General features: G+C 45.1%; 1 protein-coding gene across 1 annotated transcript in view; it reads right to left on the reverse strand.

Annotated features, from left to right (window-relative positions):
* The window catches only part of mdn1 (midasin AAA ATPase 1), a 96378-nt gene that overhangs the window by 41863 nt on the left and 38814 nt on the right, over positions 1-15701 (reverse strand). Inside the window, exons 40-62 of the mRNA XM_080744022.1 lie at positions 15202-15390; positions 13955-14044; positions 13406-13669; positions 12560-12818; positions 11871-12030; positions 11538-11654; positions 11187-11395; positions 10744-10892; positions 10078-10277; positions 9381-9604; positions 8703-8816; positions 8055-8184; positions 7730-7836; positions 7063-7205; positions 6493-6659; positions 6210-6330; positions 5784-5997; positions 5339-5582; positions 4650-4773; positions 4057-4221; positions 3225-3439; positions 1333-1720; positions 936-1048 (exon numbers count right to left, since the gene is read on the reverse strand). Of these exons, the coding sequence (XP_080600148.1) occupies positions 936-1048; positions 1333-1720; positions 3225-3439; positions 4057-4221; positions 4650-4773; positions 5339-5582; positions 5784-5997; positions 6210-6330; positions 6493-6659; positions 7063-7205; positions 7730-7836; positions 8055-8184; positions 8703-8816; positions 9381-9604; positions 10078-10277; positions 10744-10892; positions 11187-11395; positions 11538-11654; positions 11871-12030; positions 12560-12818; positions 13406-13669; positions 13955-14044; positions 15202-15390 (4106 nt within the window). The remainder of the gene's footprint in view (positions 1-935; positions 1049-1332; positions 1721-3224; positions 3440-4056; positions 4222-4649; positions 4774-5338; positions 5583-5783; positions 5998-6209; positions 6331-6492; positions 6660-7062; positions 7206-7729; positions 7837-8054; positions 8185-8702; positions 8817-9380; positions 9605-10077; positions 10278-10743; positions 10893-11186; positions 11396-11537; positions 11655-11870; positions 12031-12559; positions 12819-13405; positions 13670-13954; positions 14045-15201; positions 15391-15701) is intronic.

The following is a 15701-nucleotide window of genomic DNA, read 5'->3' on the forward strand; positions in this document are numbered from 1 at the left end:
ATTTGCAGCCACACAGACGGCTTCATTTAACTGAGAGATCTGAGAATGAACCAAATGGACCCTTAGTTAACATAGGTAAATCAAGATTACCCCAGGGTCCACAGAAAGTACACACTTCTTGTTGGAACTGAACCACTTATGTGACACAGTTACCCACTTGCCTTTCCTGGAAAGGGATGTGGGTGGTGTTATTTTTATTTGGGTTATTTCTTTTTTTTCTTTGCCGAGAAAAGAGAGAGAAGGTCAGAAATAGACAAATATAACTCCAAAGACAGAGGGCCTCAAGTCCCTCTCCAGTGTATTTTACCTCCCAACACCTCAGTTCTCAAGTTCAATTCAAAATGGGCCTGTCAGAGGACAGGTTGGTCTTGGAAACCATTTAATTGCTGGAATTGGGATTTAACCTTAACTCATTTACTGCCCAGGAGATGGCGCCAGAGCCCCAGCTAAGTGCCCAGATTCACTTCCATTGTATTAGACAAGGCTCTAGTGAATGCGTGTGTGCGTGATGACGTTTACATGTCACATGACCATAGACAGGATGTTGTTGTGAATCGTCCTGTATAGCCTAAAGCTACTGTTAGCCGATCATATTTTGGCCATTTTGCCATGATTGCCATAATTTTCTGCCATAAAAACATACATCAGAGATAAAGAGCTTTAAAGTCTGGATGCTGCATTGGATTCAATGGATTAAATTGGCGGCGCGATGCTCTCAGCGTCAAATGTAAACAGACAGCGGTCATCGGCCAACATCCACGGGTAGGCCCGACGTTAGGGTAAGACTTAATATTGTTACTGTAAATACTGTACAACACGTCAAACGTGTCGATGGGCCTCCAGAGACATCAAAGAGATTGACGCGTTGACACCTTGTGGGCATCCGATGAGTTTTAACAGTGCACAGTACACCGTCGTCTTTGACTGGATCTCACCTAATGCGAGGATGCTGGAAGCCGTCAGTGGTGCTGCTCTCTTCCAGCTCTGCTCCGGTCAGCAGCTGAGATGACAGGCTGCGTCCTCTCCATTCCTCCTGAAGCAAAGCCAACTGAGGGACACACACAGAAGCTCATTGTATACGACTGAAGAACACATTTAACCACATGAACCATAGCGTTCCTTTACTAGGCCTAACATTCTACAAACCATAACATGTTGCGTATAACATATTTTTGTCAAAGAGATTTGGTGCAGACAGAAAAAAGGAGTATAACCCCTGGGGGAAACCCAGGTCCGGTTATAGAAAAAGAAAGGATTTCGGTGCAAACTGAATGAGCCTATACGACTTGTTAAATACATAAAAAACACCAAAATTACAAGAGTTCCTCTCACCTCCTCCTGGGCGTAGTTGAGCTTGTAGGCCCTCTTTACCGCCGGGTCGAAAATGGTCTGCGGCGTCCACACTTTGATCTGCAACAGGCCCATGTTGACCCAGAACACGCCGGAGCGCAGGAACTGGTTGGTGCCCTGCACCTTGTTCTGGACGTACTGCTGCAGGCAGGTCATGCATGCCTCCAGGAGGCCCTCGGGGAGCAGGTTGGCGGGCAGGTAGTCCCTGAAGGCTGTCTGGATCTCCTGGGCAGCGATCAGGGGGTCTGCATCCTCCACCAGGCTCTCACAGTTATCCATGTAGCCCTCCTGAAGACTGGGGGGCAGCAGGTCAGCCATGCTCTGAAGCTGGCGGCGCAACACCGCCCCCTGCAGCCTGAAGTCTGTCCCCCTTTAGAAAGGAGAAGAGGAGAGGTTTTTACAACTCTGCAGGAGGCTAGTCGTCCATTAACAGATTAACTCATACCCTGCCAAAAAAGACGTTTCTATAATAAAAACGTCTTTTTAACCTCCCTGGACCTCCCTGCCAGACGTCTTCTGGACGTCTTCTGGAAAAAATGTGGACCTCCAACAGTGTACTAGCCATGATCGCGATCGCGAAATTGCATGTTTAACCCCCATACCAACCCCATCTTTCAAACATGGCAGCCATGTTTGTTTGTTTACATTTGAAGAAAACATAAGGGCTGCCTTCTCCTGAATGCCTGAATGGATTTCCAAGCGGATTTTTTTGTTTGAAAGCTGTGAAAAGCATGCACATGCATAGTGCATGATCTGTGCACGAATGTGTGCACCAGCGTGCACACTATTTTTTTAACCCTTTGTTGGCGAACCGGCAATATAAGAGGTCCCACTTTAAATTTGGCACAGAACGAGTTAAGACAAAGGCCGATTTTACAAATGTGTTTCAAGATTTTTCAAAAATGTAAAAAAAAAATAGCAGTTCGTACAAGCTTGTAGTTCTGATATTGACACAGATGTTTTCACGGTTTTAATTAAAGAGTCGTTCTGTAGGCGCGTGTGTGAGATTGTCCGGAGCTATGCTCACAAACCGCTGATTTCGTGTGCACACTGGCAGCAGGCTATCTTAACACTTATGTTGCAATGATTTTTTCTCTTCAATGTCCCGCGATGCCATGGTCTCCATAGACCTCCATGTAATTTATAGTGCACGCCCATGCCTAGATGATGCACCACGTGTGTAGATGCTGTTCACAGCTTTCAAACAAAAAAATCCGCTTGGAAATCCGTTCAGGCATTCATGATTTATGAGCCATTATGTTTTCTTCAGATGTAAACAAACATGGCTGCCATGTTTGAAATAATGGGTTGGTATGGGGGTTAAACATGCAATTTCGCGATCGCGATCATGCCTAATACATTTCTGGAGGTCCAAAAAATATTTTTGAAAAAAAAAAAATTGAAAAAAAAAAAAAAAAACGGTCCAAACTCGGGAAACTCGGGGTTGGCACAGCGGTAGTACCAATACAAACTCGGGGTTGGCACCAGATGTGTTAATATCTCCATACAATTTTCACATTATTATTTTCTGAAATATTTACAGAAAAGTCAATGGGGTTCACTTCAAATCGGGCTTACACCTTGCCCAAATTTGGAGACATATTGTCATAGATACTGAACCTCAAAGATGACTGACATCACTGACTGACCACACGCAGTTCGAGATCCACATACAAAGGAAGCCGTTCCCAAGTGGATTTCGAGATCCAAGCGATTCGATTTTTCAAACATTTCTATATTTTTTATACGTTTTTCCATGTAGGCATTATGTTTGTTTCTTTCAACAACATTCTATTCATTTCCCATGCTCTTCCAAGGCTTGTATAAACACTCGACTCTTGGGACTTTACCATAAACCTATAGCATGGTCTTACCTGAACGGAGCCAGAGCAGGGAGGGCCATGTTGTCCCACAGCACGGCACTGACGTCCTGGAGCTGCTGCACCCTCTCCCTCCACTCCCCCAGGGTGACATGGGACGAGGAGAGCAGGGACGTCTCCGTGGGGTCCCAATTCCCACCCGTCTCACTGTTGCTCAGCACTCCCAGCACGGAGCGCGACCACACCGCTTTACTCAGCATGGGAGGGCCCTGCAGGGGAGGTGGACGGGGTTTAGTCTGAATTTATATTACATCGTTGCTGTTTGACAGAAACCTCCTATCTTCATATTCTAACTTTTTGTGTTTTCTTTCGTAAATCAACACCCTACTTGATCATACTACAGCGTCACACAAAAGCATAAAAATTACCAGATCTACAAGCGTTTTGAGCTTGCAGATCAGGTGTTGTTTCAACCCTTCAGTATTTACTGCTCTTTTCCTGAAAATGTACTGCAACAAATGCATTTTTCCATAGGTTTCTTTCCCTGTTTTGCCTTTCTAATTTTTATAGAGAATGGAGGTTTTTTTAAGAAACTCGCAAATGTCAAGAAACCACTCCATTCCCATTGAAAAGCAGAATCCAGTAGATTTAAACTTCGAAGTCAGAGAAGGTCATAAAAATGCTAAAATAGCTGATCTACAAGCTCAATGTTCTGCAAATACCCTGAAAATCTACTGTCTTGCCAAGTGCATGAAGCGTGACGTTTTGAAATGGCACAGCTGTACGTTTGCTACTTTGAATTTGAATCCCGAAAAGCAACAGATTTGGACATAATGAGGTTTCCACCCGACAGGGAGGATTATTTAGTTGTGTGGCTGCTAGTTACCATGTTCTCTGTTCCATGGTGGGACCTGACAGACATCTGGGGTTCAGGAGACAGGGGGTCCCACTTCAGCCAGCGGTCGGGGTCAGAGGTGACACTGCTGCTCCACAGGGCGGACAGGGCCTCTGACACCAGATCACACCAAACCAACTGGAGCTCCTCCGTCGGCTGGGGAGGAAATCACATCGCTTTAGACCAGTGGTTCTCACCCTTTTTCAGACAAAGAAAATTGATATACATGCCCCAATTGATACCACAATCTACACTGTAAAATCTGTGTTTATTTAACTCTGAGAGTGTACAAATGGAACAATTGGTACACTCAGTTACGGGTCCTTTACTCTACTACAAAGTTGCTAGTTACTTTGCAAGCAATTTGATACTTTGCCTATTTTCAAAAGAGTTTGAAGAATTTAGTATTGTTTTTTGTCTTTTGTAATATATTTTGATACCAATACTTTTGTACTTTCACTCAAGTCAAGTAAAAACTATCCGAGCACTTCTTCCACCACTGCTTTGGAGACAATAAAGATAACAAAGTAATCTATTCTAGATGCCAAATGCAGCGAGATGTTCAGGTTGTTCTTGGTACTGACCCTGTCACTGCTGAGCAGGAACCAGAGTGGTTGCAGCTGGCTGACGTTCATGGGTGTAGACTGCAGGCAGAAGCGGAGGTGTCTGGAAAGCTCCCGACGCAAGCTGTCCTCAGCCTCCTGGTCACTGTGGTGGGTTCATTTCATTGGTTTACAAAACTACAGCACTCAGCACTGTTTCATTTGTTTGTTCCAAATAAGAATTGATCATATACTGTATATGGGGCACACGTATCATATGCACCATAACTGTACAAATAACATGTAGGCATTTGGTTATACAACATCAGGATTTGCACAACTAATGAAGACAGTTTAGATCAATTATAATTGAGGCATGTAGCAATCAAACATCCTTATTTGAGCAACGTACAAGTGTGAAATCAAGAGTATAGAGAAAGCATGAACTCTACATCAATCAACAAGTAGTGCTTCAAAGAAACTGGGACACCAGGTAAACAAATCTAGCATCTGTCTAGACTGCATAATAACATTCGTAACATTTGTGGTCTGGAAAAACCAACCTAAATAACAACATGTAAGAGGCAGAAGGATGGTTTAGAGACGTACAAAGAAACAATATACAGTTTATGCTGAGCCAAACTGAAAAAGATGAACCATGTAGTACAAAGCGGGGGCTCGCAAGTCACTTTTTGATGCTCCAAAGATTGGAGTCTGGTTTAGAGACGTACCCTTGTGTGAGGGCCAGGTGGAGCAGGTCCACACTGAGCCGTAGCTGGTTGAGCACGGCCAGGTCCTCCATGAGAGGCCAGATCTGAGCCCTGCGTCTCAGCTGCTGCAGCTCCGGTCTGGGGGGAAGGGCTACGTCTCCCGCCTCCTCCTCCATAGACATTACCGAACGCGTCTCCAGGAGACCATGGGAGCTCATTTTACTCTGCTGCTGCTCTACGCAGGCCACCAGCCTCTCTAAGACACCTGTAGTAGGGGGGGAAAAGTGGTTCTCAAACGTTTTCATTCCAAGGACCACATTAACTCTGAGAGTGTATAAATGGAATGTTAATTATCGTTAAGGTGTAATGGACAACATTCAGTTACAAGATGTTACACAATAAAGGCCCCGCATTGTCTCATGAAAAGCATGCAGGTAATAATGTTCTTTCGTCTCCCTCCACGTACCAGACTTCTGTGGATCCAGCTGGTTGTTAGCTAGGAGCACCAGGCCCAAGGCTTCTAAGAGGCTTTCCTTCGTGTCGAGCCCCAGCGTTGCACCCTGAAGTCGGACCAGCTCCTGTCTGTACTGGGTAGAGGTGCTATCCAGCCGCAGATTACTCACGTCCAGTGCTTTGCTCAGGACCTTTAGCCGTGATGCACAGTCAGCGACGGACTCCAGCTGCAGAACGACAGTGGGAATAATAAATCAATAGGGCTGCAACTCTCGGTTATTTTCTTAGTGATTATTCAATCAATTATATATTATTGTATAAATCCCTGAATTGGTGTTGAATTTCCACCAAAAAACACCAAATCGATTGGCCGAAAATAGTTGATTTTCAGCGAATTTCAAAATAGGGATGCTAGATTTTATGATTGATGCCTCCCTACCTTGAATGGCAGCGGTTTCCCCAAAGTCTTCTGGATGCCTTTCAGGGCAGTGGCCACAGACACTGGAGTAGACAGCACCATCTGAATAGCAGCTGACACTGTCTGCAGTTCCTGGTGCCCTCTGGAAAGCCACATTGCAATGTTATTTATTATCATGATATTTGTAAAAGTGTCTAAATTCAATTAATAACCGAGTAGAAATGGAGTTCCACCATGAGCCCAAGTACACTCAAGGTTTATGGGGTCCCACTGCAGCAACAGAAAGAATCTGAAAAGGCCTTACTCGAAGGTGGCTGCTTCGTCTCCCAGGAGCAGCTGGGCCAGCCTGAGGATGAGGTGTTTCTGGACCCACTGCCAGTGCAGCGACAGGATGGACACGCCCTGAGAGTCAGCTGGCAGAGTGTTGCACACATCCCAGAACCTGTCCCGCCACTGGAGCAGCTGCAGGATCTGCAAAGGCATGGTATATGGCATGCACATATTATATACATGTTTTAACCACTAAACCAATTCTTTTGAAAATAGCCGATCAACAAGCTCAAAGTTGATCTACAAGATCTGCAGTTTTTGAAAATGTTCCCGCTTATAATGAGGACATACTGGTACCCAAAATTGGGAAGCCAGGGTAAAATATATATACTTCTGTTGTACGCCTACAGTATTAGCACACAATGCAGCAAGCAGTATTTTTAATATAAAAAATGCCTATAATGACACACCACAAAATGGAGACACCTGGTTGAAAGTGGTTAATGTAAACTATTACTACGGCAAGTCTTTAGAATGTTGAAGCAATGTCTGCATAGATCGCGAAATCCAACCCAGGGTGACTTGAGAAGGACAGCGGGTTCACCTCAAACATGATGTGGTCTGAGATGTGGGGCAGTCCGGGCAGTCCGCTCTGGATGGCTTGCAGAGTGAAGGAGTCCCACAGGTCAAAGAAGGTGCGCAGATGCATCAGCACAGGGTGAGGCAGGTGGCCGATGTCCACAGTCCCTGTGATGGAACAACACAACATGATGCCTTATACTAAGACTGAAGACATTACACTAGCCTCACTCTCCGGTGGCCCTGTGTACATAGAGCAGTGGTTCTTAAACTTCTTTCATTTCAAGTAGCCCCCATAACTCTCAGAGTTATACGTATGGAAAATGATACAAATGATATTGTGAAATCATTTTCTAAAATACATTTCAGTGAACACTGTTTCATGATCTGAAGAGAAGAGGACAGCTTCCTGTTCTCAACTTTGACCAGGTCTATGTCATATTTGAAGATTAGTGGAAGCGATAGGCTGAGTAGAGAGACACTATAAATGTCTAGAAAGAGTGCTCATTGCATGCCATTCTAGATGCCTGGGGGAAAAAAGCAACTCAAGATAGCAGAACACATCGACACCAATTTGACTTGATATGCATGCATGAAACCAGAACACTATTATTATACAGTATATCAACAGAATATAATCAATCGGTGTACATCTCTACAGTACAGTATGTGGAGGGTGTGGATGATCCTACCTTTGCTGAAGGCTGTGGCCAGGCGGAGAGCACAGTTCTGTGCAGACAGATTAATGGCACAGGTACAGATGACTGACCTCTCCTCTCTGTCCATCATCAGAACAATTCTAGGAAACAAATTCCAATGTCATAATCCATACTTTTCCCAGTTCTTAATGTCTTGACAGCATTTGGTCAGTGTTTATAACAACAGTTAAGTAATAATGACTGTTTTCATTCTACTACAAATGTTGATTCTTTCTAACACAGCAGTGTAAATTATTTTGGACAGTAAAATGTCTCTACATGACTAAATAAATAAGAAATTGACTGAAGGCCAGCGTACCTGTTGGCGACAGCGTTCAGCTCCTCCGCGAACTCCATGTACCGCTCCTCATCCTCAAAGCTACACTTGTTGGCCAGGATGTCCAAATACTGCTTGTTCCAACGCATGTCCACCTGAATCCTGTACTCATCTGACAACGACAAAGATGGTCAAGTTAAACAAATGCAGACTGGAGCGATTCTTGAGCACATTAAAAAAAAGTCAAAGCAGACCTCAGAGCAAAAAAGTTCAGACAGGACAGTCTGACCTGGCTGCAAGCCACCGTTGATTAGCCCACAGAATTTATTATAATTAAAAAGACAATGCCTACGTAAAAATAAACTTGGATGGTGTGAGTTTTGCAACGTTGTTGCAGTCTATCATGGTGCATATTGCAACCGCATAAAGGGTTCATAGGGGAAGCCTACTCTAGGATCTCTACACTTATTAAAGGGTTAGGGTTAGGGTTAGGGTTACATTTGTGCCAAAGAAACGCATTGAGCTTCAATTTATTTCACACTCAGAAGCTACAGATGGATTATCCAAATAAAATAGAACCAAGTGAAGAAATATGAATACATCTGTGTGAATAATATACTACTCACAGAGGTCATCCTTTAAAGGGCTCATAAAGGTTATGAGACAACCAGGAACGTGCAGATGTCTTACCAGTGCTGTGTGGTTGCAGTATCTCAGTGAGGGACTTGCCCTTTGCAGTGAGCTTGCTATTGAACACAGCCTTCAGAGCTCGGTTTCCAGCCTCCACCTGCACCAGCGCTGGATCTGCAACATTTACTTTAAACTTTAACACATGCTAAACAAAATGATAATTCACATGGTAAACAAACACGCCAGAGGCACTTTTTCTGACAGCATTAACCTTTCCTGGAAATTAGGAATTTCTTTAAGAACTTCTTTTCGACAGCACAATCCTAAAGGGGATTAATTTGCGATTAGGCGATTATGTAATTGCGACCGTCAGGGAGCATTTAGTATCGAAACGCAGAGCCTATGTCCGTCTGTCACGCTAATACCCGTCGACTCCGGAAGGCGCATAATGCCGTCGCAAGGTACAGTACTGACAAAAAAGTAAATATGTGCCTTCTTGGGAGTGAGAGTTTGTTGTACCCGTAGTGTGCATGGCATGTCGCTAGGTGGCGGTGACGCACTATCTGGCAGAAAGAAGCAGCTGCATGTGTCAAGTTAGACAAACGTCAACCCTTGACTTCTGGTCGGTGGATTCAAAATTCGATCTGGCGGTCGCATCTTGCCATTACGGCGTGTTACTTGTAATTGAGACAGGTCCTTGAGACATCAGTTACATCAAAGGGTGAAAAGGGAACCAACCGGGGGCGTATTTGTAGCTCTTGCCCAGGTGAGAGAGCCAGTTGCTGCGGAGGATCCAGTCCCCGTGGGAGGCCCTCTCTGTGAGCAGGCGCACAGCGGTGGGGATGAGGCGGAGGGCGTCACCATCCTCCAGGTCCACCACGCCTCCGGAGAACACCAGGCCGTCATGGACGCTGCTGCTCTGCATCGCCCTCTGCAGGTCGGTCAGGCTGAGAGGACGGTTCCTGTGCAATAAAATGCCATCGCCGCAAATTAAGGCTACTACACATAGGAAGATCCACTGTGTTCATTTATGCATTTGTATACTCTGTGTGATAAAGGTGCAATCAATCAATACGTATTTTTTTTATGTGATAGAAATTATATTTCTATCACATAATAGATTATATTGCCAATGTGTATGGTGGGGTATGTTAATCCATATGTTTTTTTTTGGGAATACAATTATATTTTGACCAATATGTATGGTAGAGTATGTTTATACAGTTAACTGACGACAGTGATTGTAGTTGGTCTCCATTGCTCTTCTATTGACACATTTAGATCCTGTGGTCTCAGCCGGACCACGGATAGGATATGAAATGGATTGCATCTTTGAATTAACACAATGGATTTTACTGTGTAGGAAGGAAGGAAGAATGGAAGGGAGGAAGGAAGGAAGGAAACAAAGTACAGCGTATAGGTTTTCCACACGTACCTCTTGCCCTGCAGGCTGAGTGTGTTGAGACAGAAGGAGAGGACCTGTCCGTCTCTGAGGACCGAGGCGAAGCAGGAGTCCTCGGTGGAGAGCAGAGCAGAGGGGAAGCCGTCAGGCCACACGCCTGCACACAGCAGCCCACTGCCCCAGTCCTCCGTGTCCAGGATGGCCAGGTGCTGCTCGATCACCTGCTGGGCTTGCTGCGCGGACACACCATAACACGAAGGGTTTTTATTATTAGAAGTAATACTCTACCAAGACCACATCCTGCACAGTTTTAGTTGTGCTTGTTCAGCTCAGTAGTATTGTTTGACAGAAGGACTGAGATATCTGTGGATAGCTTTAAAGCACAGTTCAAGACCTATTTCTTCACCATTGCTTTCAAGCGAAACTTTTAAATCCCTGTGATGTTATTCACGTCCGCACTGTTCTGAAAATGTTTTTACGATAGAGACTGATGTTTTAAATGTTTTTTAATGTTTTATGTTTTTACTTTTCTTTTTTGCTTTATTGTAACCATGTGTACTTTTTCTGTTAAACACTTATGCTTAATTTCTGCTCTGTAAAGCGCTTTGAGCTGCATTTCTTGTCATTAAAGGTGCTATACAAATAAAGTTTTATAATTATTATTATTAATTCAAGACAATTTCAAATTCATGCTGGTACCCTTTGGCTGGCAGTGGTGCGTTGGCAGAGGGAGTAGGCCTCTCCACAGGCATGCTGCAGGGCACTGGGCAAGTCCACACCCCTCTGGAGCTGGCATGACAGGAGGGCCGCGGCGTGAAGGAGTGATGCCACGCATGAGGCAGGGGAGTCTGGAAGAGAGAGGGAGGGTTACTTTACTTTTAGAGGGAGACAGGAATGAGAGAAGGGCTAAGGAAAAGTTCAAAATATTATTGTCCCAAATGGGAACGATAGAGGCAGGACATAACATGACCACTGCATAATGTCTGGGCACCCAAATAAATATGCACTTAGGCTCTAATGTAGTCTGAGTGCATCGTGGGTTCAAGTCTCTCCCCAGCTCTCTCTTCCCTGTTTCCTGTCCATCTCCTCTATACACTATCAATTAAAAGGTAGAAAAGCCCCCCAAAAAATCATTTGCTTACCCCAAATAGCAGCTTTGATGCCTCCATGGATTTCGATGAGGAGGTCACACACACAGTCACCGATCAGCCCAGCGGTGTGGAGCACCGTCTTCAGGTCCAGCGTGTCCCAGCAGACCCCCTCGTGTTCCCCAGGGATGTAGATCTCCACCCCTCTGTTCCTCATGGCTCTGGAGATCTCTCCATGCGCAGGGTCCATGGTCAGAAACAATCTGCACAATCACAAGTATTACAACCATAAAGAGCTGTCATAGCGTGGAGGGGGAACGCCATTCATGGAGGCCGTTTGTAGTTCTAGCTCTGGGTTTCAATTACAACATCTAGCGACCTAGCTGCGATGGGTTTGTTTGCTACCTGAAGTTGGGATGTGGGGTGACTTTGGGCGTGGTTCCATCAATGACGCCTCGTTCGTTGATGGTCAGTGATCCACCGGGCTCCAGCAGTGCATTTAGGCGATCCAGGACAGAGGGGCTGAACACAGACAAACGTAGTTAGTTAAAACATTTCTTTTTTTAAATAAAGATTCTTCTTGGCCATGACGTATATGAAAACATCTTGACGAATTAACCACATTTTTGGGGAGCTTGTGATTTGTAGGCATTACAGGCCTGCTGGGGAAATTAATTCTGAGTTTCAGTTTGAGAACCACTGATCTAACGGTCTAACCAACCGAAGGCATTTCCTCACCTGCAGAAGTTCACATTGTCCATCAGCAGCCAGTCTCCGGCCTGCAGGGCTTGCACCAGCATGCCGTCCAGCCACTCAAAGCCTCCGTTGGTCCAGCCGTCCTCCAGCTGGGCCAGACGCTCCTTGAGCAGAGTGAAGTCCATCTGCAGCTTGGACATGTCTGGAGAACCAAGAATACAATGATGAGCGGAGGGCGAAATACGAGAGTTTGCTTGGATGTGGATGAGCATGTCTTACTGTAGCTTTCTTTTCATACAGAATTCATTATTCTTTTAAATAAAGTGGCTAAATGTTTTTGTTTATTTGCAGTTTGTTTTTATCATAGTTTTGGTTGTTTAGCAGAAGTATTGAGGAGCCTGGTATAAATCAGTGTTATTTTACTAAAAGGACTCTATTTTCCTGTTGGTTTTCTGCAATTATCGGTGTTAGCAAATATAACCTTCCAGTTGACAGTGACACTTCCATTTGTTTTTATATCAATAAAACATATGGAAGTTCATTAATCTGTTTACACTTTGTTTATTAGTCACACTTTTTATTAGTGAGGGGGAAATAAATCATGTATTGGAATCGAGATGCATCGTTAATTGATATACCTGCATAATGAAATCGTAAACCTCAGAATCTAATCAAATCAAATCACCAGGTACAGAGAGATTTCCAGCCCTATGTACGAGTGCCCTCCTCACCTGTGAACACCTTCAGCTTGGTGTTGAGTTTCTGCAGCAGCAGGATGATGACCTCCAGCTTGTTGAGGGCCTCAGAGTTGACGGTGGCGCCCGTCCTCTCCTCCCCCTGCAGCCAGCGGCAGAACAGGCCCCAGGTCTTCAGCAGGAACTCTGTGTCCTGGATGCCCCCGTCCAGCGACATCAGGCCGCGCCGCGTCACCATGGCCACGATGTAGATGACACTCTCCAGCACCTGCTGCCAGGGTCGCATGATGTCCACCTGGGCAGAGAATCCAAAAGTGACAGTCATTACAATTTACTATTTAGGCATTTAGCAGACGCTCTTAACCCAGATCGACTTACAGTAAGCAAGGAAAAGACGAGGTAATACATCAAATACACAGAAATAGTGACCTAGGATCATAGGTAAACCAAGAGGGAGGCTCTCTCCATTCCGACATGTCGCCACTCCGAAATTGACTTCTTATTGTCGGAGTGGCGACACTCCCATAGGGGTTAAGTTTAGGGTTAGGGTTAGAGATAGGGTTAGTGTCGGAATGGAGACATGTCGGAAAGGAGACATGTCGGAGTGGCGGGATGTAACCAAACCAAGAACCTATCATCAGTCTAAACAGTATAAGATCAAAAATCGATAAGCTATACACACTAGGATGCCAGGTTTACAACTGCCCTGGCATCTGTCTACATAACATGCTATCTAAATGACATAGTAGGCTATGCATAAGCCTGCTACAGGGTCGTCGAGGCTAGGGAGAGTGCAACGGCAAGTGCTACGGGCCTATCATTATGAACAGACAGAGGTTTGCAAAAACGGATATGTCTGGTCACTGTCCACATATAGAGTACCTGTTCAAAACCTCCCAGCAGCTCGGTGGTGTCCATGGCACTGTTCATGGCCATGACCCTCAGACGGTGGCCCGTCAGCAGAGCCAGGAGCCTGACCAGGCTGGTCTTGCCGCTGGCCGTGGGTCCCACCAGGATGGACATCCAGCCCATCTCCACACACTTCATCAGGGACTCCAGGGGATGGAGGGCCTGGTGTGTGATGGACAGGGGAGGGTCCAGGGCCACGGGGGCTCCACCGCTGCGCTGGAGGACTGAGAAACCCACCTGCAAGGGCAAACAAGATTACACAATATGAATGGCAAGGGAAAATCTGTTGTCATAGCAGCACAGCAGAAGGGAAGAAGCATCATTACATCTAAAAATAGAGAACAAGTACAAAGCAGCAGTACTACTAGTCACAAAAACTGTAACAACATGAATATAAATGCTGTATAAAGATGACTTAATATCTAGCAATGAATATGTACAAAAAGCGCATGTAGAAGTTAAAATGTTTTCACTCAATTGAAAACACGTTCCCCTTTGGGAAGTTTGAGGACTGTGACAGACCTGCAGATTGAGGGGTGTGATGTGGAACTGTCTGGAGCCTGTGTAGGGTTCAAAGTCCTCTCCAAAGATCTTCTTGAACACAGACAACACCTGGGAGGTAAAGAGGAGGTTTTAACACATTTTAATGCATATTGTTACTGTCGGGCAGAAACCTCTTATGTCCATATTCTAACTTTTTGTGTTTTTTCACAGGTCACACAAAAGCATCAAACGTACTGTAGCAGATGTAAAAGCTTTAATTGACTCCTGAAAAGTAACTGTTTTGGACATAATGAGGTTTCCACCCGACAGAGACGAGATTAAGATGTATCCCTAACTAGAAGCAGTGCTCTTCCGAGCACAGGTCTCCACCAGGTCAGGCATGTAATGTGTTTTACATAAGTCGGCCTCCTGATGGCGCTATAAAAGGCTGATGTAAAAAATGCAGGGAAAAGGTTTTAACTTGGCCTCTAAGGAGTGCGCATTCAAAGTTTGACACTAATCGGTGGAGTTATAGGTGACAACATGAATCGGCCTGTTATAGCGCCACCATGAGGCTGATTAGGTTTTTCTTAAGTGGCATTTATTCCTCTGCCTATTGGGAATGTGCATGCACAATTTCACCAAAATCGCACACTGCGTTCAGGATTTCAGGCATTTTATTCAAAACTGACCAATCCTGCAAACTTTGAAAGCCAGTTTTAGCCAATCAGGATGGAATATGGAAAATCTGACACATCCATGTCGATCACATGACTGTAGAGATACTGTCTACTGATTTACGTGATTTTTGGACAAAATCTGTAGGAGTACTGGCAAAAGTTAGTTTTGCAAAAGTCGGCCTCCTGGTGGCGCTAGAACAGGCCCATGTGAAATATTTGGGGCAGAGGTTCTGAATTGGTGTCGAGGGAGTGTGTGTGCACAGTTTGGCAGCGACCGGGCTAACGGCGCCGGAGATTAGCTGGTAACGGACAAACGGACGGACGGACGGACGGACGCACGCACGCACGGACGGACGGACGCACGCACGGACGGACGGACGGACGGAGGGGAAAACATACTCTCCCTCAGCCTTCGGCTGGTGGAGACAATTAATCATTGGTTATCCTTTGGATACACAGGTTATTTTGACCAAAACGATCCAGGTTGTATGGATGATTTCTTATTGATTAGCTTGGTCTCATTGCTTATGTTTGATGAACAGGTGGGCCAACCCTCTGCGACCCGTCACATCAATGGAAAGCAAGAGTCCATCATAAATCCTGTACCTGAGCTTTGTCCACCTCTGTCCTCATCCTGTCTGCGTACACCAGGCCCACGTGCTGCCCTGGGTTGAAGAACCCTGGTGATTGGTCAGCCTGCATCAGCTGACACCAGCGGAACATGTCGCGCAGGTTGAACTCCCAGGGACCTCCTCTCTGACCCCATTTCCTCTCTGTAGACACCTCCTGAATGAGCTGGTGGAGGCAGACAGGAACACAACAGTTATGCCTCCTGAATCTTTCACCAAAACTAATAATGATATAATAATAAAAGTTGTGAGCGTGTCGATCGGCACAACTAAGTATAAATCAGCCTATGCAGCAGAGCACTGAAAACACGTTGAATGGATAAAAACAATTACGCATCTTAGAGTTACATTTTTGATGTGGCAAAGATCTCAACATTACTGATTCCATATAGCATCCACCAAGAGAACAGACTTCTTAGGTTATTTAGATCTTAGGTTCATGAGCGATTTAGTGAGTTAAATGTATTCTGACAGTGT

Source organism: Nannobrachium achirus (assembly GCF_963921795.1).
Source record: "Nannobrachium achirus genome assembly, chromosome: 16".
Classification (NCBI taxonomy): domain Eukaryota; kingdom Metazoa; phylum Chordata; class Actinopteri; order Myctophiformes; family Myctophidae; genus Nannobrachium; species Nannobrachium achirus.